This window comes from Spodoptera frugiperda, chromosome 24 (genome assembly GCF_023101765.2).
Source record: "Spodoptera frugiperda isolate SF20-4 chromosome 24, AGI-APGP_CSIRO_Sfru_2.0, whole genome shotgun sequence".
NCBI lineage: Eukaryota > Metazoa > Arthropoda > Insecta > Lepidoptera > Noctuidae > Spodoptera > Spodoptera frugiperda.
Window position 1 is genome coordinate 5,427,681 of NC_064235.1, and position 25,505 is coordinate 5,453,185.

The window sequence follows — 25,505 nt, forward strand, 5'->3', positions numbered from 1 at the left end:
ACTGATCGAGCGATCCCCTTACCTTCTCGGACTGCACGTTGGTGAGCGACATCATGTCGTACTCCTTGTCTTGCGCGAACGTCGCCAACTTGTTCACTCATATTTATGAGCCCCCTTGTGGCTCGAAACTGATCGAGTGATCCCCTTACCTTCTCGGACTGCACGTTGGTGAGCGACATCATGTCGTACTCCTTGTCTTGCGCGAACGTCGCCAACTTGTTCACTCATATTTATGAGCCCCCTTGTGGCTCGAAACTGATCGAGCGATCCCCTTACCTTCTCGGACTGCACGTTGGTGAGCGACATCATGTCATACTCCTTGTCTTGCGCGAACGTCGCCAACTTGTTCACTCATATTTATGAGCCCCCTTGTGGCTCGAAACTGATCGAGCGATCCCCTTACCTTCTCGGACTGCACGTTGGTGAGCGACATCATGTCATACTCCTTGTCTTGCGCGAACGTCGCCAACTTGTTCACTCATATTTATGAGCCCCCTTGTGGCTCGAAACTGATCGAGCGATCCCCTTACCTTCTCGGACTGCACGTTGGTGAGCGACATCATGTCATACTCCTTGTCTTGCGCGAACGTCGCCAACTTGTTCACTCATATTTATGAGCCCCCTTGTGGCTCGAAACTGATCGAGCGATCCCCTTACCTTCTCGGACTGCACGTTGGTGAGCGACATCATGTCATACTCCTTGTCTTGCGCGAACGTCGCCAACTTGTTCACTCATATTTATGAGCCCCCTTGTGGCTCGAAACTGATCGAGCGATCCCCTTACCTTCTCGGACTGCACGTTGGTGAGCGACATCATGTCATACTCCTTGTCTTGCGCGAACGTCGCCAACTTGTTCACTCATATTTATGAGCCCCCTTGTGGCTTGAAACTGATCGAGTGATCCCCTTACCTTCTCGGACTGCACGTTGGTGAGCGACATCATGTCGTACTCCTTGTCTTGCGCGAATGTCGCCAACTTGTTCACGTCCGTCGCTACGGCGGCGAGAGAGTGCTTTATAGTGCGGACCGGGCCGTGGTCGTCCTGTGGGAGAGTGTTATATTATTATTGGTTAGAAATATAGAAAAATATAAAAGTAATAGAAAAATACAATGGACATTTTCATTGTATAAGCCAGTAAATAAGAAGACGAAACACCTGATGGTAAGCAATTTCCGCCGTCTATGAACAACAGAGGCGTTATAAGTGCGTAGCCTTTAGGTTAGGAATTTAAGGATTGTTTGGGAATCGAGGAGTGGGAAAGGGGGGTATTTGGGCCTCAGGTAACCTCACTCACACAATGCAAGCGTTGTTTTACGTCGGTTTTCTGCTCGGCCGTGGTATCACTCCGGTCGAGCCGCACTTGCATAGTCTTATGGTATCCATAGGCGGCACTGATTCCTTACCATCAGCTGATATGTCTGCTCATTTAATTGTTAAGGATTAGGAGATTGGGGAGGGGGGATCATAATGAGTATAAAGAAACGCACCTGTTGGTATATCTTATCGACGGCGGCGCTCCATAGCGTGAGTAGTGTAGCATGCGGTAGCGGCGCGCCGTCGGCCCGCTCGCCGGCCGTGGCTGCGCAGGCGCAGGCCGCGCGCGCCGCCAGCCACGTGGCGCGCGCGCAGCGCCACAGCGACCCCGCGCACTCGCCGCGGAGACGCTCCACCAACTGGAAGTAGAGGGTTATTATTAGTAAATACTTTTTTGAGGGGTCAAAATCATTCAATGATATCTCCCACCTTGGGTGAGGCGAGAGGGAGTGTCAGACTTACTGACTAAAAAATAATTTGACTTCGACTTTGACTTTAAAATAACTTCTATAAATTAATTATTATGTTATTGGCTTACGTCTGAATACTGAAACGCTACTCAATTCTAAGTTGTACTTAAATATCGTTTTATCTCTCTCATTTACAAAGACTTTGTAAAGACATAACTACATATGTATATTTGAGAACGTCTTAAAATTGAATAACGTCTGAGTATTTGACTATTACTCACGTAACTGTCTGACGAGGAACTCGACTAGTTTCAAGCCATGCTAGAGGCTCATATTCATGAGCAGCATTCCGCGACACACAGTAGCAGCGACAATCACTGCGTCGTGTGTCTCAGACTGTCTCGTTGATCGAGTGGTCGCACGTGCGACTGTCGGACATGGGGACTTGGGTTCGATTCCCGGATCGGGCATAGGACTACTGGCCTTTTTTCGGATTTTCAAAAATTTCTTGGTGGTAGCACGGAGTCTGGAATTGTGCCCAGTATATGGCAATAGGCTCACCCCCTATTACATGGGACTTACATTGTGTGTGTACATTGTATAGCGACATTACGTGCCGTAATGTGCACCTTTGCCTACCCCTTCGGGGATAAAAGGTGTGACGTTGTGTGTGTGTGTGTGTCGTCCATTAATCTCTAATTTTCTTTATCGAACCACCATACCTGAGGATCCAGTGGCACGGCATGCAGCTTCACTCCGGGCGGCAGTCGCCTGCGGACGGACTTGAACCAACATACCTGAGGATCCAGTGGCACGGCATGCAGCTTCACTCCGGGCGGCAGTCGCCTGCGGACGGACTTGAACCAACATACCTGAGGATCCAGTGGCACGGCATGCAGCTTCACTCCGGGCGGCAGTCGCCTGCGGACGGACTTGAACCAACATACCTGAGGATCCAGTGGCACGGCATGCAGCTTCACTCCGGGCGGCAGTCGCCTGCGGACGGACTTGAACCAACATACCTGAGGATCCAGTGGCACGGCATGCAGCTTCACTCCGGGCGGCAGTCGCCTGCGGACGGACTTGAACCAACATACCTGAGGATCCAGTGGCACGGCATGCAGCTTCACTCCGGGCGGCAGTCGCCTGCGGACGGACTTGAACCAACATACCTGAGGATCCAGTGGCACGGCATGCAGCTTCACTCCGGGCGGCAGTCGCCTGCGGACGGACTTGAACCAACATACCTGAGGATCCAGTGGCACGGCATGCAGCTTCACTCCGGGCGGCAGTCGCCTGCGGACGGACTTGAACCAACATACCTGAGGATCCAGTGGCACGGCATGCAGCTTCACTCCGGGCGGCAGTCGCCTGCGGACGGACTTGAACCAACATACCTGAGGATCCAGTGGCACGGCATGCAGCTTCACTCCGGGCGGCAGTCGCCTGCGGACGGACTTGAACCAACATACCTGAGGATCCAGTGGCACGGCATGCAGCTTCACTCCGGGCGGCAGTCGCCTGCGGACGGACTTGAACCAACATACCTGAGGATCCAGTGGCACGGCATGCAGCTTCACTCCGGGCGGCAGTCGCCTGCGGACGGACTTGAACCAACATACCTGAGGATCCAGTGGCACGGCATGCAGCTTCACTCCGGGCGGCAGTCGCCTGCGGACGGACTTGAACCAACATACCTGAGGATCCAGTGGCACGGCATGCAGCTTCACTCCGGGCGGCAGTCGCCTGCGGACGGACTTGAACCAACATACCTGAGGATCCAGTGGCACGGCATGCAGCTTCACTCCGGGCGGCAGTCGCCTGCGGACGGACTTGAACCAACATACCTGAGGATCCAGTGGCACGGCATGCAGCTTCACTCCGGGCGGCAGTCGCCTGCGGACGGACTTGAACCAACATACCTGAGGATCCAGTGGCACGGCATGCAGCTTCACTCCGGGCGGCAGTCGCCTGCGGACGGACTTGAACCAACATACCTGAGGATCCAGTGGCACGGCATGCAGCTTCACTCCGGGCGGCAGTCGCCTGCGGACGGACTTGAACCAACATACCTGAGGATCCAGTGGCACGGCATGCAGCTTCACTCCGGGCGGCAGTCGCCTGCGGACGGACTTGAACCAACATACCTGAGGATCCAGTGGCACGGCATGCAGCTTCACTCCGGGCGGCAGTCGCCTGCGGACGGACTTGAACCAACATACCTGAGGATCCAGTGGCACGGCATGCAGCTTCACTCCGGGCGGCAGTCGCCTGCGGACGGACTTGAACCAACATACCTGAGGATCCAGTGGCACGGCATGCAGCTTCACTCCGGGCGGCAGTCGCCTGCGGACGGACTTGAACCAACATACCTGAGGATCCAGTGGCACGGCATGCAGCTTCACTCCGGGCGGCAGTCGCCTGCGGACGGACTTGAACCAACATACCTGAGGATCCAGTGGCACGGCATGCAGCTTCACTCCGGGCGGCAGTCGCCTGCGGACGGACTTGAACCAACATACCTGAGGATCCAGTGGCACGGCATGCAGCTTCACTCCGGGCGGCAGTCGCCTGCGGACGGACTTGAACCAACATACCTGAGGATCCAGTGGCACGGCATGCAGCTTCACTCCGGGCGGCAGTCGCCTGCGGACGGACTTGAACCAACATACCTGAGGATCCAGTGGCACGGCATGCAGCTTCACTCCGGGCGGCAGTCGCCTGCGGACGGACTTGAACCAACATACCTGAGGATCCAGTGGCACGGCATGCAGCTTCACTCCGGGCGGCAGTCGCCTGCGGACGGACTTGAACCAACATACCTGAGGATCCAGTGGCACGGCATGCAGCTTCACTCCGGGCGGCAGTCGCCTGCGGACGGACTTGAACCAACATACCTGAGGATCCAGTGGCACGGCATGCAGCTTCACTCCGGGCGGCAGTCGCCTGCGGACGGACTTGAACCAACATACCTGAGGATCCAGTGGCACGGCATGCAGCTTCACTCCGGGCGGCAGTCGCCTGCGGACGGACTTGAACCAACATACCTGAGGATCCAGTGGCACGGCATGCAGCTTCACTCCGGGCGGCAGTCGCCTGCGGACGGACTTGAGTTGCTGCTGCAGGGTGGCGCTGGAGCTGCAGACTGCCTCGTGGAGCAGGCCTAATTCTTGTTGGCGGTCCGATTGCTGGGGGGGGGGACATAATATATCATCATAAAGTCATTAATTATTTATTTATTTATTTACTAGCTACTTCCACGCGGTTTCACCCGCTCTGCTTGGCTCCTATTGGCCATAGCATGATGATTCAACACAAAAAGAATTATTCAAATCGGACCAGAAGTTCTGGAGATTAGCGCGTTCAAACAAACAATCAAACAAACAAACTCTTCAGCTTTATAATATTAGTATAGAAGTATAGATTACACTATGGAAGACTTACAGCTATATAAAAACTTAACAAAAGAGAGATTTCATAGACAACATAAAGCCAATTACAAGTCCTCACTTATAGATATTATAAAGTCACTAAAACAAGACAATAAGACAGTAAGCCTTTATTTTAGTCTTATGCACTTTTCTTCAATACTAGATATAGGGACTCTACAATAGGAATGATGACGGGGTATGAAAATTAAAAATCTATTTAGTCCGTCAGTTAGGTAATGAAAAAATATTAGACACGTATTTTTTTATAACAATACTTAGATAAAAACGAATCAGCAAGTGAGAACAAATTCGTTATTTTTACGTATATATAAAACATACCTAAAAGTGACGTCATGCGATATTTCAAATCGATATAATATATCTTCGAGAGTATTTGTTTCGTCAGGGTGAGAATGACAGTACCAACCTGCAGTATATGAGTGAGAGCGGATGCATCAGCATGCAGCGCCCTGGCGAGTGCATCCAACGCACTGCAGGCATGCAGCAGGGGCTCCCGCGCTACTTGGGCGTCTGTCACCACGCCCAGGCCTAGGGCTCCCCACATTGCTGTTAGATACGTCCATACTCGCTCGATACCTGGAGACATGATGTAATGATCAGCAAGTTATATATATTTTTTTTATTATTATATCGTCACGCCTTTTATCCCCGAAAGGGTAGGTAGAGATGCACATTACGGCACGTAATGCCACTATACAATGTACACCCACTTTTCACCATTTATGTTTTAAGTCCCAAATAATAAATAGGTGGTGAGACTATTGCCATATACTGGGCACATTTTCAGACTTCGTATTACTCCTGAAAATTTTCAGTAATACTTCCCCCGAAGTAGTTAATCAAATCTACGATGTACCGTGAAAATGAGATCATTGAAGTACTTATAATGCTCAAAAACTTAAAACTACTGAACCAAACTGATAAAAAAATTATCATACCGGCCGAATTAAGAACCTTTCTCAGAAGTCGGTGAAAAACAGTAGTGGTTACGGTCTTATCTATGGTGACAGTTGGCTGCCTAGTTGGCCGAGTGGTTTCAAGTGCGATTGGAAGGCACTTCTGCCTACCCCTTCGGGGATAAAAGGCGTGGCGATATGATGATGAAGATGATGATGATATGATTGTTACATGTCTTTGTGACGCACCAGACTTTAATATTCCGCGGTTTTCAATGTCGTATCTACCGTAAATCCTGGTGGGATATGTTGGGTATTTCCTACTATTAATTTGTATATCAAAAATACTTTAAGTCACTAACAGCGACATCTACTACAATTTTGTGCATTATGACATCTTTCTAACTTCCTTTTTATTCAATAAAAGTTGTTTAGTCTATGTTTGGAACAAAACGGTGTAGTTTTATTTAACACCTACAAAAATATATGTACTCAACATCTTACTTATAATATATGTTTTTACCATCTGTTTTCTTTTTTTTTTTTTGAGGCGGGAAATCATCTAATGACTTCTCCCGCCTTGGGTGAGGCGGGAGAGAGTGTCAGACTCTTACTGACTAAAAACCACCCCGTTCCTTCTCCTGCTTTGAGCCGGAGCCCCGGTAACCTTTTACGTTGTCCGCAGCTCCGGATAGCGTAGCGCGTACGCTTAACATAATGCTGAGATAGAGACCATTTTGACATGGGCATGCGCAACTCACTATCAATATCTTGTATCTTCTTTTGTTAACATTGAAATTGTCTGTTTATTTTTTTTTATTTTCACAATTTTGTTACATTTCGCTGTCTCTTTCTTTCTTTTATAATTATTATTTTGTATTATATAAGTATTTGTGTTTTTTATAATCTTTGTCGATTAAATGCCTTTTTCTTTCTTTTTTTTACATTTGATGGGTCGACGTTTGGCCGCTATCTCACCTGATGGTAAGCAATGATGCGGCCTACGATGGAGCACGTCTGCCCATAAGCAACCTATAAAGCTGAATAAAAGTTTCCTTTACCCTTCTAATATACTAGTGTTTGCGACATCGTATCTACCGTAAATCCAGGGGCCTTAGTCTGCTATTACAATTGTGTCAGAATGGTCGATCATTGATCAGTGCGAGAGGGACGGAGCTATACAACCTACATAGCTCCGTCTCTCTAATAGCAGACTAAGGCCCCAGGTGGATATTACCTACAAAAATTATATGTTCTTACCATCCAAAGCGCAGTTCTCATCGAGCTCGTTGGCCTTCAATAGCTGCGTGAGCGCGTCCAACGCCCTCTCCTGTTGCGCGGCGTCAGGCAGGGCGGAGGCAGCCCGCAGCAGCAGCTCCGGGGTACAACTGTCCAGCGCCGCCGTCCACATGCACACTACGCACTGGGGGGAGAGACATCATAATAATATTATTATATTAGATACAATAATTATCTAACGTTAAACATAAATAAAATTGCCAATAACAGCGCGACAATCGCCGCGTCGTGTGTCGCGGAATGCTGCTCATGAATATGAGCCTCTAGCATGGCTTGAAACTAGTCGAGTTCCTCGTCAAACAGTTACGTGAGTAAGCCGATAATATAATAAAGTATGGGAGAGCCACGCTTCGGCATGAGTGGGCCAGCTCGACCGGAGTGATACTACGGCCGAGCAGACAACCGACGCGATTTCGCTGTATGAGAGAGACTACCGGAGGTCCAATTATCCCCCTTCCCAATCTTCCCAATACCCGGTTCCCCGAGAACCCTTATATTCCAATCCCCCAAAAGACCAGCAACGCACTTGTTACGCCTCTGATGTTTCAAATGTCCATGGGCGGCGGCGATTGCTTACCATCAGATGATATATATTAATAAATTGGTCCAGCCATTTCACGGATTAGCCGGAACAAACAGTCTGACTGACAGACAAACAAAATTTTAAAACGTTATTTGCGGACTACCTAACTTGTTTACCAGGGCTCATTAAGCAGGAGTAGGAACGGGGTGGTTTTTAGTCAGTAAGAGTCTGACACTCCCTCTCGCCTCGCCCAAGGCGGGAGAAGTCATTGGATTCTGATGAAGCGTGAATACTATTATATTTTTTTTTTCATATTAATTATTTATGTTTATTATTTTTTAATCGGTGCAAATAAACTGTTTTCTTTCTTTCTTTCATATGATTTTCCCCCTTATAAAAAAGGGGGGGTGGTTAGTAAAAACAGGTATAAAACTACTATTTTACCTGTATCATATGCAGCTGGTACTCGAGTTGGCAGCGGAAACTGTACTGCACAGCAGTGTGGGTCTTGGTCACCACTTCCCTGTCCCACACGTTCACTGGTGGGAACCTGGAGTGGGGGGACGAAGATTGTTATTATTTTGTAAATACATACTTATATACGTAAATACGTACTTAAATTATAAGTTGACTAGCTTCTGCCAGCGGCTTCACTTGCGTTACCGTGGAATAAACAGTATTAATGTTTGTTGTGGGTCCAGCCCGCCGCAACCTCCCATATCAGGCAACTCCTGTGTACCAGGATCTACACTAGATACAATCATGAAAACACCGGAACACTAAAGTCCGGCGCGTTCCATGGGACATGAATGACTGTCTTGGATCCTGCAACGAAATAAATTAGAAGATATTATTAGACGAGAAGAAACGATAGTTTCGACTTCCCTCGATGAATTTAATACAGGAGACAGAGTAACTTAAGCCTAAAGGCACAAAAGAAACTGCACAACTGGGAGAAGCCCAGTCGCTAAGCTTCTCTTAGTTATGAACATATAGTCTACCCATTTTACCCACTTTCGGGGAGTTGTCAAATATTTAGGAAAGTTGTTAAATTTCTGTGGTTGTTTAATTCGTATCGTCACCCCTTTTAGGGGTTAGGCAGAAGTTACGGCAAGTAATGCCGCTAAACAACGTATACCCACTTTTCACTATAATAAGGGGTGAGCCTATTGCCATATACTGGGCACAGTTCCAAACTCCGTGCTACTACTGAGAAATTTTCTCATAAACCAAAAAAAAACCAGCAATACTTTGCCCAACCCCATCGAACCAGGGACCTCTTGCCCAGCAGTCGCACTTGCAACCGCTCGACCAACGAGACAGTCAAACATGTAATTAATTAAACTAGTGGTCGCCTAGTGGTTGAAATTCAACCATATACGATTTAATTTACAATACCACTTAACATATGTTCAAGGATAATTTTTATTTATCTCAAACTCAAACAAACTCTTTTATAAAACTCTATTCATATGAGACGTCAATATCATCGCAATGTCTATCGATTTTGACGTTTTGTCAAATACGATCAGAAACTATGCATGTGTGTGTAATGTTTTATTTATTGATTTAATGTACTTTATAAGCATTATTTTTGAAAAATATTAGCGTTCCGCACTTCTCCTACACATAAACTATAAGTGTACCAAATTTTATGCTCCTACGTCCGCGCAATTTTCGTAAAAAGCGGTCCAAAGTTTTTGCATCACGTATTAATATATAGATAAAATAGAATTAAAACATACCTCTCTCTAATTTGTCCTAGAATGATGTCTGCCTTAGTATTCAATCTTTGCAGTAGCAGTATCAGCAGGATTGCGTCGTGGTCACCTGTAAATAAACATAAATAATAATTAATATAGGAAAGCAAGTGTGGGAGAGCCATGCTTCGGCGTTGTGTTTCGTTGTGTAAGTGAGGTTACCGGAGGCCCAATTCCTAATCTTTCCAATCCCCAATTTCCAAAAAAACTCTTAAATTCCTAATCCCTTAAAGGCCGGCAACGCACTTGTAACGCCTCTTGTGTTTCGGGTGTCCATGGGTAGTATTCTGTACCATAGGCGGCGGCAATTGCTTACCATCAGGTGATCCGTCTGCTCGTTTACCGGCTTATACCATAAAAAAAGGAAATCGGGTAAGCAAAAAGGAATATACTTTTTTTAATAGACTACGTTAAATTGCGGATTTATCACTGTTGTTTGGCAAGTATGGGGATTATAGTAAACTCCGTAAAGGATAGTAATTACATCGCCAAAAAGTTTCAGCAACAATTTTCAATAACCTTTCACTAATCCCCACACTGTTTACCAAGTATGGGGATTAACGAAAAACTCCTTTGATTACTTACCAGAAGTCGCCATAAAGTGGTCAGGCAGGCAAGCAGCGAGCATATCAGCTCTAGCCCTCGCCTGGGTCAGGTCTAAGGCCCTCAGCTGAAGGTCTATGGACCTGGTGGACGCCCTGGACGCGTGGACTAAGGATCCAAGGTCCATTGGCGGCGAGGTCCGGGATACTGGTTCTGGAGTGGACTCCTGTTCTGATGGCGCTGGTGAACCTGTAAACAGATTTTTTGTTAAAGTAAGTTAATAGGCTCTTATGTCCAAATACTCAAATGCCGGCCTCATCTAGCTACTTGAAATATTGACGTGTAAAAGTGTTATTTTATAACCTACTTACAGAAATAAATATTATTTATCATTTATCAAACGCTACTCAATTTGAAGACGCTCTCATGACTAGTTCTGTCGCTTCCAATTCTTTATAAAACGACAGAGATAGCACGATATTTAAGTTCAAGTTAAAATTGAGTAGCTTTCCAATATTGGGGGTTAGGATGCTTTTCCACCAGAGATGTGCTATGCTATGTTGCTATAGATGCCGAAAAAGCCCAGTAGTACATTGCCCGACGCCGCGAATCGAACCCGACACCGCTTGTCAGGCAGTCGCACTTACAACCACTCGACCAACGAGGCAGTCAGTTCACTGTGAACTAATATATTATAAATAAATAAACATAATAGGACTTAATGCCTACATAATACATATGTATATAATAATACTAATACATATGTATTATAATAATACATATGTATTATGTAGGCATTAAGTCCGCCATTCACTGTATTTGTGATGAAGTTTAAATAAATAAATAAATAAATATGTTGGTAAAAAATCACGTCGTTACAACGAATAAGCTGTATGTAGACTGCCCATGGACGTCTAACTAGTAATCTCCTAACAAATTACCAAGAGTGGTGATTATTTAATGTAGACTGTTAGACGTCTAACCATAATCCCCAATCACATATCCAAGTGTGGTGATTAATGCAAATTAATCCCCACACTTGGCAGATATCTCCACTCACCCTGTTTGGACTCCAGCTGCGCCCTGGTCTCGTTGTACTGCTCCGTCATCTTCTGCACCAGCTCTCTGAACTTCAGGATGGTGGAGTCTCGGTCCATGATGGTTTCTAAGGCTGCTTCTCTTTCTCTTATAGCCTGGAAATGGTGGAAGATATGTTAATACTAGCTTCTGGCAGCGGCTTCGCCCGCGCTCGCTTGGTATAAAAAGAATCCTATCGCCTAATTCAGCTCATACCCTGTCTGTATGATCCGGAGCTGCGGACTACCTAGCGGGTTACCGGGGCTCCGGCTCAAAAGCAGGAGAAGGAACGGGGTGGTTTTAGTCAGTAAGAGTCTGACACTCCCTCTCGCCTCGCCCAAGGCGGGAGAAGTCATTGGATGATTTTCCCCATCCAAAAAACAACCCTGTCTGTATACCAAATTTCATCAAAATCCGTTCAGCAGTTTCAGCGTGATTGACGGACAAACATCCAAACAAACTTGTGTGATTCAGTTTTCATAGTTTTTTTTTACGAAATGCCCCATTAGTCGAGTGGTCGTAAGTGCAAGAGGTAATCGAGTTAAAAATCCTGATTGAAAAAAGTGTATTTCACTTTTCCTAAATAACTCAATAATAGCGCTGACATATGGCAATAGGTTCACCGTCTATTACATAGGGGCAATTCATAGCATAGGGGCCTTCCTCAATACAACACAGTAACAATTATTTTACGTTTCGAACCAACACTTCAGATATTTTGACCGCACGGTTCTGACGGTAGCTGGGTGACCGGCTAGCCGTGCAACGTGTCAGCTGGTTCGATTCCCTGTCAAGGACACTAAATTGTGATCCACAATGCTTGTTAGTAGTCCGGGTCAACGTTATGTAAAAGTGTATGTGAACTATGTAGCGCTTTCAAATAAACGCACTCACGACACAGGAGAAAATCAAGCATGTGGGACAATGTTTTAAATAAAACCAACCAATAATTACTTTCAAACAAACTGTTCAACTATTATAATATTAACACTTTAAGTGTGGGAGAGCCGTGCTTCGGTCACTGCTGGTGACCGACGTCGAGCGGAGTGATTTGCACGGCCGAACAGTTTTCTATTGGCAGTCAAACAACGCTTAAGTATGTGATGAGTGAAGTTACCAAAATCAACCAATTATCGTTATATTACACACATCTTCACACACACACACACGACACACCCAACACACACAACGTAACGTCTTTTACCCCCAAGGGGTAGCCTAAGGTGCACATTACGGCATGTAATGCCGCTATACAATATACACCCACTTTTCACCATTTGTGTTATAAGTCCCATGTAATAGGGCCTATTGCCATATACTGGACACAATTCCAGACTCCGTGCTACTACCGAGAAATTTTACTACCGATAATACTTTGCCCGACCCGGGAATCGAACACGAGACCCCTTGTTCGGCAGTCGCACTTGCGACCACTCGATCAACGAGGCAGTTAACGTTATATTATAGTTAACTAAATATCTCTCTTAAACCCACCTCTCTAGTATTAGCGTGTGCCATCTCGAGTTCCTCCCGGAGGTCCATCTCGAGCTCCCTGTTGGACTCGACGAGCTGCTCGTGCACCTCCTGCAGCGCCTCCAGCTCCGACACATCCTGCTTCAGCTGCTCCACCTGAAGAGTGAGGGTTGGGGCGGTTAGGAGATGAGGATTGTTGTTATTTATGAATAAACTTTAGGGAACAGAGAGTAAAGTTCCCTAAGAAAAGGAGGATCTGTTGGAGGATCTGTTGTAGGATCTGTCGGAGGATCTGTTGGAGGATCTGTTGGAGGATCTGTTGGAGGATCTGTTGGAGGATCTGTTGGAGGATCTGTTGGAGGATCTGTTGGAGGATCTGTTGTAGGATCTGTTGTAGGATCTGATGTAGGATTTGTTGTAGGATCTGTTGGAGGATCTGTCGGAGGATCTGTCGGAGGATCTGTCGGAGGATCTGTCGGAGGATCTGTAGGAGGATCTGTTGTAGGATCTGTTGGAGGATCTGTTGGAGGATCTGTTGTAGGATCTGTTGTAGGATCTGTTGGAGGATCTGTTGGAGGATCTGTTGTACGATCTGTTGGAGGATCTGTTGTACGATCTGTTGGAGGATCTGTTGTAGGATCTGTTGGAGGATCTGTTGTAGGATCTGTTGTAGGATCTGTTGGAGGATCTGTTGGAGGATCTGTTGGAGGATCTGTCGGAGGATCTGTCGGAGGATCTGTCGGAGGATCAGTTGGAGGATCAGTTGGAGGATCTGTTGGAGGATCTGTTGGAGGATCTGTTGGAGGATCTGTTGGAGGATCTGTTGGAGGATCTGTCAGAGGATCTGTCGGAGGATCTGTCGGAGGATCTGTTGTTCGTTGGGATTTTCTATCCATGTTTGTTCGTCTGTAAACTTCATATGTACTGTGTAGGATTTATAACGTCATCCGTTGAATTGTTCGTCAGTCGTCTATGTGCGACCTCTGTCGTCTGTCACTTGTCTGTGACAAACAATTTAGAATATTGTCCGACTTTTGGCAATTCATTTTGAACTCCACAATCGGCTATAGATGAGGACTGAAGCGTACTTAAAAATGACTAGGAATGTTATCAACTGCTCCTAAAGGTGGGAGAGCCATGCTTTAGCACGAATGGGCCGGCTCGACCGGAGTTATACCACGGCCTCACAGAAACTCAATGTGAAACAACGCTTGCGTTGTGGGCTCAATTACCCCCTTCCTAGTCTTCCTAATCTCCGATTCACCAACAACCCTTAAAATAATAAATCCCAAAAGACTGGGAACACACTTTTAACGTTTCTAGCGTTTCGGGTGTCCATGGGCGGCGGCAATTGCTTACCATCAGATGATCCGTCTGCTCGTTTACCTACTTATACCATAAAAAAACAAGGATCTTATACATGTGATCCTGATACTGAATTTCGATGAAAAATCAAAATCCTATACCATTCCATCAATCACCTCTTCAGTCCCAAAAAATAGCTCATCACACATCACACAAATCTACATAGAATCCCTGACTAACCTGATCTTCCAAAGCCATCTTCTTCTCAGCAAGCTGTTCCACCATCTCCTCAGCCCCCAGGGCCGCGTCCACCTGCTCCCGAAGGTCGGCTACCTGAGCCTCCAGCTCATCAACACGGAGGGAGAGCTTCTCCTTAGTCCTGCTTAGTTCAGCTATCTCCGATTTGTATTGCTCCAAGTCCTGGAATAGGGTATTATACTACTAGTCAAATTCAATACTTTATCGAAATGTCAAAAACGTTACTTTTCTATGAATTTTGTATGACATTGCAAATTATGACGTCATAATTTTTTTGCGTCAAATAGCATACTTATTACGCAAAAAATAGCAAGAAAAATTAAATAAATAAGTATATCGTCAAATGAATGAATGAAAATACGATTATTTTGGGATATTTTATTATATTGAAATATCAAAATAATTTATTTTTGACCTAGGAAAGTACCCAATTGTTTGGGGATGTTAATGTGGGTTTAGAAGAAAATATGTGTCGTTACGCCTTTTTATCGTTGAAAGGGTTGCCTACCCTTTGTGTGCAAACTATGTTATTTTTTATACAAAAAATCTATGTGTGAGTTTGTTATGAAAGAGCTATCTCTTTCACTGTCTCTGTCGCATCGTGCGTATTTGTGAACCAATTTATGCAGAGTAGAGTCAATGTTTATTTAACTTCTTTATGTTCTCAAATTGAATTAACTGGTCCGAGGTACGAAATTTCTTCACTATTGTAATCTTCAAACACAACACTACCTATTAAAGCCGTGGTAGATACTTTTAGAACACCTTCATCTATATAAATAAAAATGAATCGCCAAAATGTATGTACGCGCATAACTTCTAAACGACTGCACCAAATTGGATGATTTTTTTTAATGTATTCCTTATTGTCCAATATCAAAAATTATAAAAAAAAAAACTACATATATAAAAATCAATCGCAGTTCGTAAGTCTCGCTAAACTCAAGAACGGCTAGACCAATATGGCAAATGGTTTTTGCCTTGGATTATTTGTAGAAGTCCAAGGAACATTGAAAAGGTGAGCAAATAATGTTTGAGGCGGCACGAAGTTTGCCAGGTATATAATTGTAGGATTAATGTTAAAGCGTGAAAAGGAATGTGCGTCATGGAGAGAGGCAGAAGGTGAGAGATGAAGTGACAGAGAAGGTGAGATGGAAAGAGACAAAAGAGAGATGGCGGTTGTAAAACAAAAGAGCGAAAGACGTAAAGACGTATATTTTTCAGTTTATTAAGTTTCAAAAGACGTAAAGACGTATATATTCAGTTTATTTAAGTTTCTGTATTTTATCTAAGTTTGAGTAATATATAAATATTCAAAATAAGTAATTGAAGTTTTAATCACGGTGTTGCGATCCCCATTCTACATAATATTTTCATTGCATATCACTACGCAAGATTCATAACCAGTTTTCTTAGAAAAATAACCTCAATATTCCTCTTACCTTGTGCATCTTCTGCATCTCATGCTTATCATGCGCAGACAAGTCCCTGAGCCTCACAAGCGTGTCGCGCAGCCTCACATTCTGCTGCTGCAGCTGCCTCATCTCGTAGCCAGTGGCGCCCCCTTCTGCGTACGGGTGCTCTGTCAGAGCGCACGCGCACACGCCGTTACTAACTACTCTTATATTACAATACCTCTTGTCTGTCTGTCTGTCTGTGTCTTTAGGGGGGAAGGGGGACTTGGGGGAGTTGATTTGGTGTTGTTACAGTCAGTCTGTTTGTCTTTTTTATTTATTTATGTACAAACATTATCGGCTTACTCACGTAACTGTTTGACGAGGAACTCGACTAGTTTCAAGCCATGCTAGAGGCACATATTCACGTGTCGCGGAATGCTGCTCATGAATATGAGCCTCTAGCACTGCGGACTACCTAGCGGGCTTACCGGGGCTCCGGCTCGAAAAGCAGAAGAAGGAACGGAGTGGTTTTTAGAGGAGTTTGACACTCCCTGCCGTCTCGCCCAAGACGGGAGACACTTGAATTGTCAGTACCTATGGCAACAGGCATGAAACTCACATGACTTGCAGTGGTTGAAAATTACATCCAGGAAATTTGTGAAAGTGGGGGTTGAATTTGTTTAATGGGCTGTTGACGTTTAGAAAAACCTTAGAGCCGCCTTAAGGATAGGACTATCAAAAAAGTGAAGATTTTTATGTTTAGCAGAGGAACAAATTGGAATCTTACGACTTAAAACTTCTTTATTTAAAATCAGCTTATAAAGAGGGATCCTCCTCTTTTTGTAGGGGTAGTTAGAGGGTGGGAGAGCTGGAGGGAGTTGAAAGTCAAAGTCAATCAGTCATCGAGGTATTACAAAAAACACATACACGAAAAAACAAACAAATTAAAAAAAAAACAAACATATCATGCAAACTTTAACAATGACAATACAAAGACTTAACACATTCACAATAATTTAATATTTTATGAAAGGGTGCATGGCAGTGCAGAGCCAAGACGTATAACTTAAATTTTTGAGTGATCAATATATTTACATAATTATTATTTGTAGATTGTAGAAAAAAATTTGTAAAAGATGGAAAGATATATGTAATAAAATAATATATCCGCTAAATAGCGAAACAAAATGGTAAGTATAAGTTCGATTTTCGAATCTTTTCTGTCAAGACTCAGTTTTTTTTTTTTTGTAAAATATTAGCATCATAAATAAGTGTAATAACAATAATAAATATCAGCCAATTATTTTCAAGGTGTAAATATAAAACAAAACGTGTTTCACCCGGTCATTTTATACAATATCCCCAATAAATATCAAGAAGCAGTGAATGTGCCAAGTTCATGCTTTAAACACAAGAAAAAACATGGAACTAAATGAAAAATTAAATTATGAATGAAATAAAAACTCAAAAACCAAACCCAATCAATATATATCGATAAAATAAAGAATGTAAGCCTAAATGTGAATAAAAAACAAAACATTAATAAAAAAATAAATAAATATACGTACACGCATAAGCTGTGTATGTAATTCTATAAATAAATAAATAATAACAAGAATAAGAATAAAGCAATAAAATAAATAAATAGATAGATATAATATGAGCAACAGATTTATATAAAAGTCACTTTTAATTTATCCATCAGCTAACTTTTGACTGCGGCTTCGCTCGCACCAATTATACTGTGTCGACACATGACAATTCGTTACGTAGTTTTAAAGGATACAATGGGACAGATTTCCTACATCACATCAAATCAAAAGCCTTTTAAGTGACCACTGCTGTCCAAAGACCTGTTCTCACACGGAGAAGATATGAGCATTAATCACCACGCTTGGCGTGCACTCAATGCGGATTGGCAATTTCAAACTTGTAATTAGAAATTTTAAGACTAGGTTTCCTTCACCGTTTTCAAAGGTGTCTAAATAATAATAGAAAGTACGTATAATTCGGAAAAAGCCACATTGGTACTTGCCGTTAGTAGAACTCACACTCTTAAACTACCGGATATCACGACATTACCACCACGACTTTGTTGCTTTCTAATTCCGTAATCGTTTTTGATGATATATTTAAATAGCTTTCACCATTGGACAGCTTAGCTTTTCAGAGAGCAACAATAAGTTACTATTTATTTCGATATTCCTACAAAATCGGGATTTAAATTACACACGAACGAAGCAGCAGACGGCAAGCATTTTTAAAAACGAAGTTCTTTTTATTTTTTATATTTCAAACTACACCCATTAAATTATAATGAAAATAAAACTAAAAGTGACTTTTATAAACAAAATAAAATAAATAAGCGATAGATAAATAAATAAATAATCCCAGAGACGTGTGTGCCTGCTCTGTTATCTCAAGAAATGTTAGGTCTTTGCATTCACCGGCTAATACGAACAACGACTGGGTGATACGCATAGTGACTAGAACACAGCACTATATTTTTGTATAATGACTATTACAGGTACTATTTCATAAATATATTTTACGACTTAATCATCGCGAGAAGTGCAGGAGAGCCATGCTTCGTTTTCACGAATGGAATCGGAGTGATACCACGGCCGAGCAGAAAACCGAAACAACGCTTACGTTGTGTTTCGTTGTGTGAGGTTACCGGAGGCCCAATTGCCTCCCTTTTCGATCTTCCCAAGCCCCGATTCCCTAAGCATTCCTGAATATCTCACTCTAATTATTATAAAAAGATAGATAGGATATTGAAACTTGTTGTATGGATACGACAAATATAAAGTACTAGCTATTTTCACACGGTTTCACCCGCTTTGCTCAGCTAAAAAGTATTATTCAAATCGGACTCGTACTTCCGGAGATTAGCGCGTTCTATCAAACAAACTCCCCAGCTTTATATATGAGTATAGAGAGTATAGATATAGATTACATTTTTGGTTAGACCCATTGTCAGATTTTTGCACTTCTGACTAGGTGCAATGATTATCACAGATGTAAGAGAACGTACCAACCAGTTATTGTTCATATTAACCTTATAAAATAATAGTTTTTACTTCTAAATAATAACAAGCTGTATTCGTAAGTTTTATACTACCTATAGGTATATCTGAAATATATATTTTTAACTATTTAAAAAAGGTATATATATCAAAGTATCTGACGCGACGTCTTGCGTGAGCGATCAAGAAGCGAACGCGAAGCGGTGCGGTGCGAAAACAACAAACTGTCAAAATGTATTGACGTGGCCTACGTCACCAACCGCACGTGGGATGCGGTGAGGCGCGAACGCGATCAATTGGCTTGATATTAATTATTATGGTATCGGCTTACTGACGCTGCTACTGAGAAAGTAGCAACGCGGCAATCGCCGCGTCGTATGTCGCGGAATGCTGCTCTTGAATATGAGCCTCTAGCATGGCTTGAAACTAGTCGAGTTCCTCGTCAAACAGTTACGTGAGTAAACCGATAACATAATAATTAATTTAGTATGTCTCACGAAAGTTACAATAAAATTATGGCTTGATATTTTCTCAAGATCTGGACGCAGTGCCGTCACGTTTTTGTTTATAATGTCAGAAATAGAAACAAAACGAAACGATTCACATGCACGTAGGACATAGCCGCCGTCACACCGCATCGCGTTGAATTCGCGTGTCACCGCACCGCTTCGCGTTCGCTTCTAGATCGCTCACGCAGGACGTCGCGTAAGTGCGAATAATAGGTATTGGTTTGTTTAATTAACAACAGTGCTTCATTAACAAGATTTAACCCCGAATACTCAAACGCTACTCAATTTTAAGTTGTATTTTAAGTATCATGCTATCTCTGTCATTTTATAAAGAATTGATAGTGACCGAACTATATTTGAGAACGTCTTAAAATTGAGTAGCGTTTGAGTATTCGGGCGTTAGTCTCATAGTTCTTTTTACTATTTTTAATAATTCAAATAATTTAACTCACTCATAGGTCTAACTAGTATTCAATTTCTTAATAGATAACGATCACATCATGAAGCAAGTACAAAGAGGAGATGCCATAATGTGATTGTGCACTGTGACACAAAACACGGCCCTGTCCAATGATATTATAAGTAAACAGGTGTAGATAGGTTATAAGCGCTCAGAAAGTGGCACATTAAAATGTGGACAATTGGCAACGTGTTTGTAGTATGGGACCGCTAGATGGAAAATAGAGAGGGGCGTGGTTTGTAACGTCCCGCGCTCCCCGTAAAGTGTCACGCATTATGTTAAAGGGAAATCCAGTTATGACATCTCCTCTTTGTATTTGCTTCATGTAAATTTCAAGAAAGTACTGAAATTATCTTGCTGAAAAGTATCATAATCTTTCAAATTTAACTCTAAAACAACTAAACTATACCAACACTGTTGTTAACCATACAAAACCCATGAAAATTACACCAAAAATCCCTTTAAAAACCCACCCACCAAAAAACAAAATCACCTAATCCCATAAACCGACACCAGCGCCGCCAAAAAGGAACTAAACATGGACAAAAATGCATCAAACTCACGTATATTCCCTCCAGCCTCCATTTCTGCCTTCATCAGTTGAAGGTCCAGGGTAGCTTCCTCCAGTTTCTCCCGGCATTGCTCCAGTTCCATCTGAAGAGCTTCAGCTCTTTCTTCCGCCATCTCCTTGTCAAGGGCTGCCATTTCTGCTGCTTCTTGCAGCTCAGCTGTCTCATCATTGTGGGTCTCTAATGCTTCTTGAGCTTCGCGGACCTGTGGATTAGGTGGGGTTAAAATGGGGGTTAGATGCTGGGTATTTTTTATTGATTTAATAGTCTTTGCACGTTGCCAATAGCCGCCGCCGATGGGAACCGCAAAAAACTATCACTTGATAGCTCAACGTCGGTCACCGGTAATACCACCATGGCGTATCAGTGGCCCTTACGCCGGCAGTGTTAATAAGTTGATTTGCTTGGTTTCAAGCATGTTCAGTCTTTCTTTGGTTTGATCTATATGTATATAGGGTGACTGGTAATTAGTGAACGATATTTAAACACGTGATTGTACTCATGATTACAAACAACTTTCTCAAAGAATGTCTATTCATTAGTTTTATTTTTATCACAATAACAATACAACAAAATTTCATTAGCACGCGCGTATAAAGTTCCAAAATACCTACTAGTCTTTCGATAACGCGGGCGCGGACGCCTCGCTGCTAACAGCTGATCATGCGAAAGCACATACAAGTTCACATACACATCACACCCAGACCCGAAACAACAATTTGTGGATCACACAAAGAGATGCTCCGTGCGGGAATCGAACCCGTTACACGTTCCACAGCAGCCAGTTGCCCATCCACCACGCTAACCATGCAGTCAGCCAGTTTCATAAGCTATAATGAATTTAATAAATAACAATGCAATGTTTTAAAAAAATAAGACCTCCATACCTCCTGCTTAGCCCTCTGCAGATCCCTCTGCAACTGAGCCTGGGACTCCATGATTTTGGCCTTAAACTCATTGGCCTGGTCCAATTGCAGGCGGACTCTCTCTAACTCTCTCAACTTCTCTCTGTCTTCTGCGCGACGGACCTTTATAGTCTCTAGCTTCTCTTTCAAATCTTCTACTTCTGCTTTTAGATTTGTTATCTGGAAAAAGAAGAGTTAAAAGAAGAGTTAGTTGAGATTTCTTAAAATCAAATTATTATTTACTAGCTACTTCCGCGCGGTTTCACCCGCTCTACTCGGTTCCTATTAATCGTAGCGTGATGTTTTATAGCCTATAACCTTCCTCGATAAATGCGCTATCCAACACAAAAAGAATTATTCAAATCGGACCAGTAGTTCCGGAGATTACCGCGTTCAAACAAACAAACAAACTCTTCAGCTTTATAATATTAGTATAGATAGATACATGTCTGCAATAGGCTAGTATTGTAATCATTTTTTTTATTGTCCGTCTTGTAGATTAGTTTAAAAACATTCGATACGTATTTTTACTTTCCTAAAGTCAAATCGTTTATTTCAATTAAACCATATACTTAGGTACTTATGAAACGTCAACAAAGAAAGAAATAAACAATAGTCTGTCAGTCAGTCTGTCCGTCAGTGAAGCTAGGTGCTCGTTCCAAATTATAGATTCGAATGGAGAAGAACGAGTTAAAAATCCCAACAACACTTTACCCGACCCGGGAATCAAACCCAAAACCCTTGCCCAGCAGTCGCACTTGCGACCGCTCAACCAACGAGGCAGTCAAAAAAATACGTGTCTAATATTTTTTAATTATTTATCTAACTGACGGACTAATTAGATTTTTAATTTCTACACCCTCTCTGCCTACCCTATTTGGATACGAAGCAACACTTTTATGGCTATAGACGGATTAGCAATAATAGGTTTCTTTTAAAGGCATAGCTATAGTACAATTGACAGTTTTGTAATAAAAAAAAAAAATAACTGAACGCCACGACAGAAATCAATTGTTAATAGTTGCCAAATCAGTAATTACATTAACAGATTTTTAACTCTATTGCAAAAGGGATTCGGTTGAATTAACAACCGAAAGTCATTACCAATTTCAGAACGATGCAACGTGGAACGTCACGCCTTTTATCCCCGAAGGGGTAGGCAGAGGTGCACATTACGACACATCACATTTCACCATTTGTGTTATAAGTCCCATGTAATAGGGGGTGAGCCTATTCCCATATACTGGGCACAATTCTAGACTCCGTGCTACTACTGAGAAATTTTCGAAAAACCGAAAAAAGCCCAGTTATACTCTGCCCGACATGGGAATCGAACCCGACACGCTCGGTCTGCCTCTCCTTCTCTAACAAAAAAGGTGCGACAACAGAATAACTTGGGATAGACTGATCATAGAAAGGCCAGAATGGAAAAGATTGGAATAAGCCTTTTCACATAGAAAAAGCGCTATGATAACTTAGAAAGGATATTGTCATGACCGAATCTATACTAATATTATAAAGCTGAATAGTTTGTTTGTTTGATTGTTTGTTTGTTTGTTTGAACGCGCTAATCTCCGTAACTACTGGTCCGATTTGAATAATTATTTTTGTGTTAGATGTATGTATCGAGGAAGGTTATAAGCTATACATCATCACGCCACGATCAATAGGAACCGAGCAGAGCGGGTGAAACCGCGCGGAAGTAGCTAGTAAGACAATAAATAAACAATGTGACATAGTTAGCTATACTGACCTCCTGTTGCGCCTGCATGTTGGCGATCTTATCCTCCATGCTGGAGGACGCTGGCTGAGGAGACGTGATGCTCTGGCCGGGAGTGTACTGAGGAGTCAGGGTCTCCACGAAACCAGTCTAGAAATAAAAGACCCTCTTATATTATCGATGCACTTGGTAGACCTTCCACTGTACCTATAGTTCTTTTTTTTATGGTGTAAGCCGGTAAACGAGCAGACGGATCACTTGATGGTAAGCAATCGCCGCCGCCCATGGACACTCGAAACACCAGAGGCGTTACAAGTGCGTTGTCGGCTTTTTGGGGGTTAGGAATGTAAGGGTTGTTGGGGAATCGGGGATTGGGAAAATTGAGCCTCCGGTAACATTAGTCACATAACGAAAATCAACGCAAGCGTTGTTTCACGTCAGTTTTTTGTGAGGCCGTGGTATCACTCCGGCCGAGCTGGCCCATTCGTGCCGAAACATGGCTCTTTAAACTCTTTTCGGAGGCCCAATTACTCCATTCGCCATCAACTCTTAAATTCCTAACCCCCAAAAAGCCAGCAACTTACCATCAGGTGATCCGTCTGCTCGTTTACCATAAAAAAATTCTCACTAACCAGAAAATCCTCAATTTCAAAATTTTTCCTTTTTTTAAGGGGGAAAAATCATCCAATGGCTTCTCCCGCCTTAGGTGAGGCGAGAGGACGTATCAGACTCTTACTGACAAAAACCACCCCGTTCCTTCTCCTGCTTTGAGCCGGAGCCCTGATAACCTTTTACGTTGTACGCAGCTCCGGCTTCACCCACTTAGTTTTAAGTCAAATTTCCGTGGTGCTTGGCAACTGGGCTTCTCCCAGTTGTGGAGTCTCTTTGTGCCTTAAGGCTTAAATCATTCTGTCTCCTGCATTAAACTCACCGAGAGAAGTGGAAATTATCGTTCTTTTTCCTCTTTCCTCTAATAATATCTTCTAATTTATTTCGTTGCGGGATCCAAGACAGTCATTCATGTCCCTGGGACGCGCCGGACTTCAATGTTCCGGTGTTTTCATGGTTGTATCTACTGTAGATCCTGGCTTACAGGAGTTGCAGTGGTATGGGAGGCTGTGGCGGGCTTGTCCCATTAAAAAAAAACTTCAAAACCACCTACCTCAACAAAAGAAGCCCTCTTCTGCTCCGGGGAGGCAGCCCTCTCGGTGGTGGGGGAGGCATATGACGTCAGACTCTGTCGACTGCTGGCCAGGCTGGTTCTTGAGCTGGAACCGTTCGCATACCGTACAGACTCTAGTCGGGCGGGCACCGAGCTGAACTCACCGGATTTGCGAATGGACTTGTTGATCTTCGTACTGAGATTTGGAGAGGGGGATTTTGAATTCTGTTTTTGGTGTCTTTGAGTTGAGTTTTGTGTGTGGTGTTGGTTTTTTGGGCTGTGGTAGGGTTTGGTTGGCCATAAACCTAACCAAGATTGTTTTGTATTCTATAAACATTATTTTCAAATAATTAATTGGTTTAGCTAGAGTGAACAAAATGTTTCTATCAACCAGTTATTTATTTTCCATTATTTTGTATTTCCGAAACGGATAGATACAGGACAATCGACCAAATTAGTGACAAAAAACAAAATTCGATTAGAAATAACTTGTTGATAATTCTTCTAAAATGATAATTCTTTTAAAATGAGTGATAATTCTTCTAGCATTTACTGTTCACTAATGTATTGGCAACAGATAAAAACTAACACAACTTAAATCAAACCAGCAGTTTTATTCAGTTCGGGAGTTTTTTTACCAAAACTGTTAAATATCTCAGAAACTAGCCACTTTCGGACCTCATTATTTTATAGGCTTATTTTATAGGAAATTAGGTGTATTGTCTTCCGAGAGGAATACTGTATACTAATGAAAATCCCTACCACAGCCCAAAACACCTTCACTATAAACGAAAAAAAGGGAAGAATTTACATCTCAACGTCCTCTCACTAATCCTTGGTGGTTGCAGCTCGGTGTAGCACGCGATGTACAAAGCGAAGCCGAAACAAGATGGCCGACTGACATTTGTATCGTATACATTGCTGGGCGAATAGAAAGGGAGATTGCTTTGGTGGGAAGTGGGACGGCAATGAATAGGCTAATCACTACATAGTATAAAACAAAGTCGCTTTCTCTGTACCTATGTCCTTTTGTATGCTTAAATCTTTAAAACTACGCAACGGATTTTGATGCGGTTTTTTTAATAGATAGAGTGATTCAAGAGGAAGGTTTATATGTATAATACATCACCATTGCACCCATGCGAAGCTGGGGCGGGTCGCTAGTATTAAATAAAGACCTTATTTGTTTGGTTGAACGTATGAAATACTTTTACTATGGAATAAGATACTATTTTTTATGGAATAAGCCGGTAAACGAGTAGACGTATCACCTGATAGTAAGTAATCGCCGCCGTCCTTAGACACCCGAAACACCAGAGGCGTTAAAAGTGCGTTGCCAGCCTTTTGGGGATTAGGAATTTAGGGTTGTTGGGGAATCGGGGATTGGGGATTGGGAAGGGTGGTAATTGGGCCTCTGGTAACCTCACTCACACAACACAAGT

The 25,505-nt window shown here is 43.1% G+C and overlaps 1 protein-coding gene and 1 long non-coding RNA gene across 18 annotated transcripts in view; one reads left to right on the top strand and one right to left on the bottom strand.

The window, feature by feature from the left end:
- Positions 1–25,505, bottom strand: part of LOC126912239 (dynactin subunit 1) — a 54,115-nt gene that overhangs the window by 17,010 nt on the left and 11,600 nt on the right. For 9 of the 17 annotated variants that reach the window (XM_050703421.1, XM_050703428.1, XM_050703424.1 and 6 more), the window contains 16 exons: positions 24,064–24,259; positions 22,935–23,051; positions 21,164–21,361; positions 20,271–20,481; positions 15,755–15,894; positions 14,295–14,474; positions 12,771–12,905; positions 11,260–11,392; positions 10,242–10,448; positions 9,642–9,726; positions 8,341–8,446; positions 7,335–7,497; positions 5,585–5,754; positions 4,774–4,914; positions 1,490–1,675; positions 912–1,043 (listed from right to left, as the gene is read on the bottom strand). In XM_050703421.1, the coding sequence (XP_050559378.1) occupies positions 912–1,043; positions 1,490–1,675; positions 4,774–4,914; positions 5,585–5,754; positions 7,335–7,497; positions 8,341–8,446; positions 9,642–9,726; positions 10,242–10,448; positions 11,260–11,392; positions 12,771–12,905; positions 14,295–14,474; positions 15,755–15,894; positions 20,271–20,481; positions 21,164–21,361; positions 22,935–23,051; positions 24,064–24,259 (2,500 nt within the window). Of the gene's footprint in view, positions 1–911; positions 1,044–1,489; positions 1,676–4,773; positions 4,915–5,584; positions 5,755–7,334; positions 7,498–8,340; positions 8,447–9,641; positions 9,727–10,241; positions 10,449–11,259; positions 11,393–12,770; positions 12,906–14,294; positions 14,475–15,754; positions 15,895–17,277; positions 17,301–20,270; positions 20,482–21,163; positions 21,362–22,934; positions 23,052–24,063; positions 24,260–25,505 lie in introns of all 17 variants that reach the window. The other 8 variants (XM_050703434.1, XM_050703429.1, XM_050703433.1 and 5 more) reach the window with 3 other exon arrangements.
- The window catches only part of LOC126912294 (uncharacterized), a 94,961-nt gene continuing 74,787 nt past the window's right edge, over positions 5,332–25,505 (top strand). The window contains exon 1 of the long non-coding RNA XR_007706924.1: positions 5,332–5,390. This is a non-coding gene — a long non-coding RNA (uncharacterized LOC126912294). The remainder of the gene's footprint in view (positions 5,391–25,505) is intronic.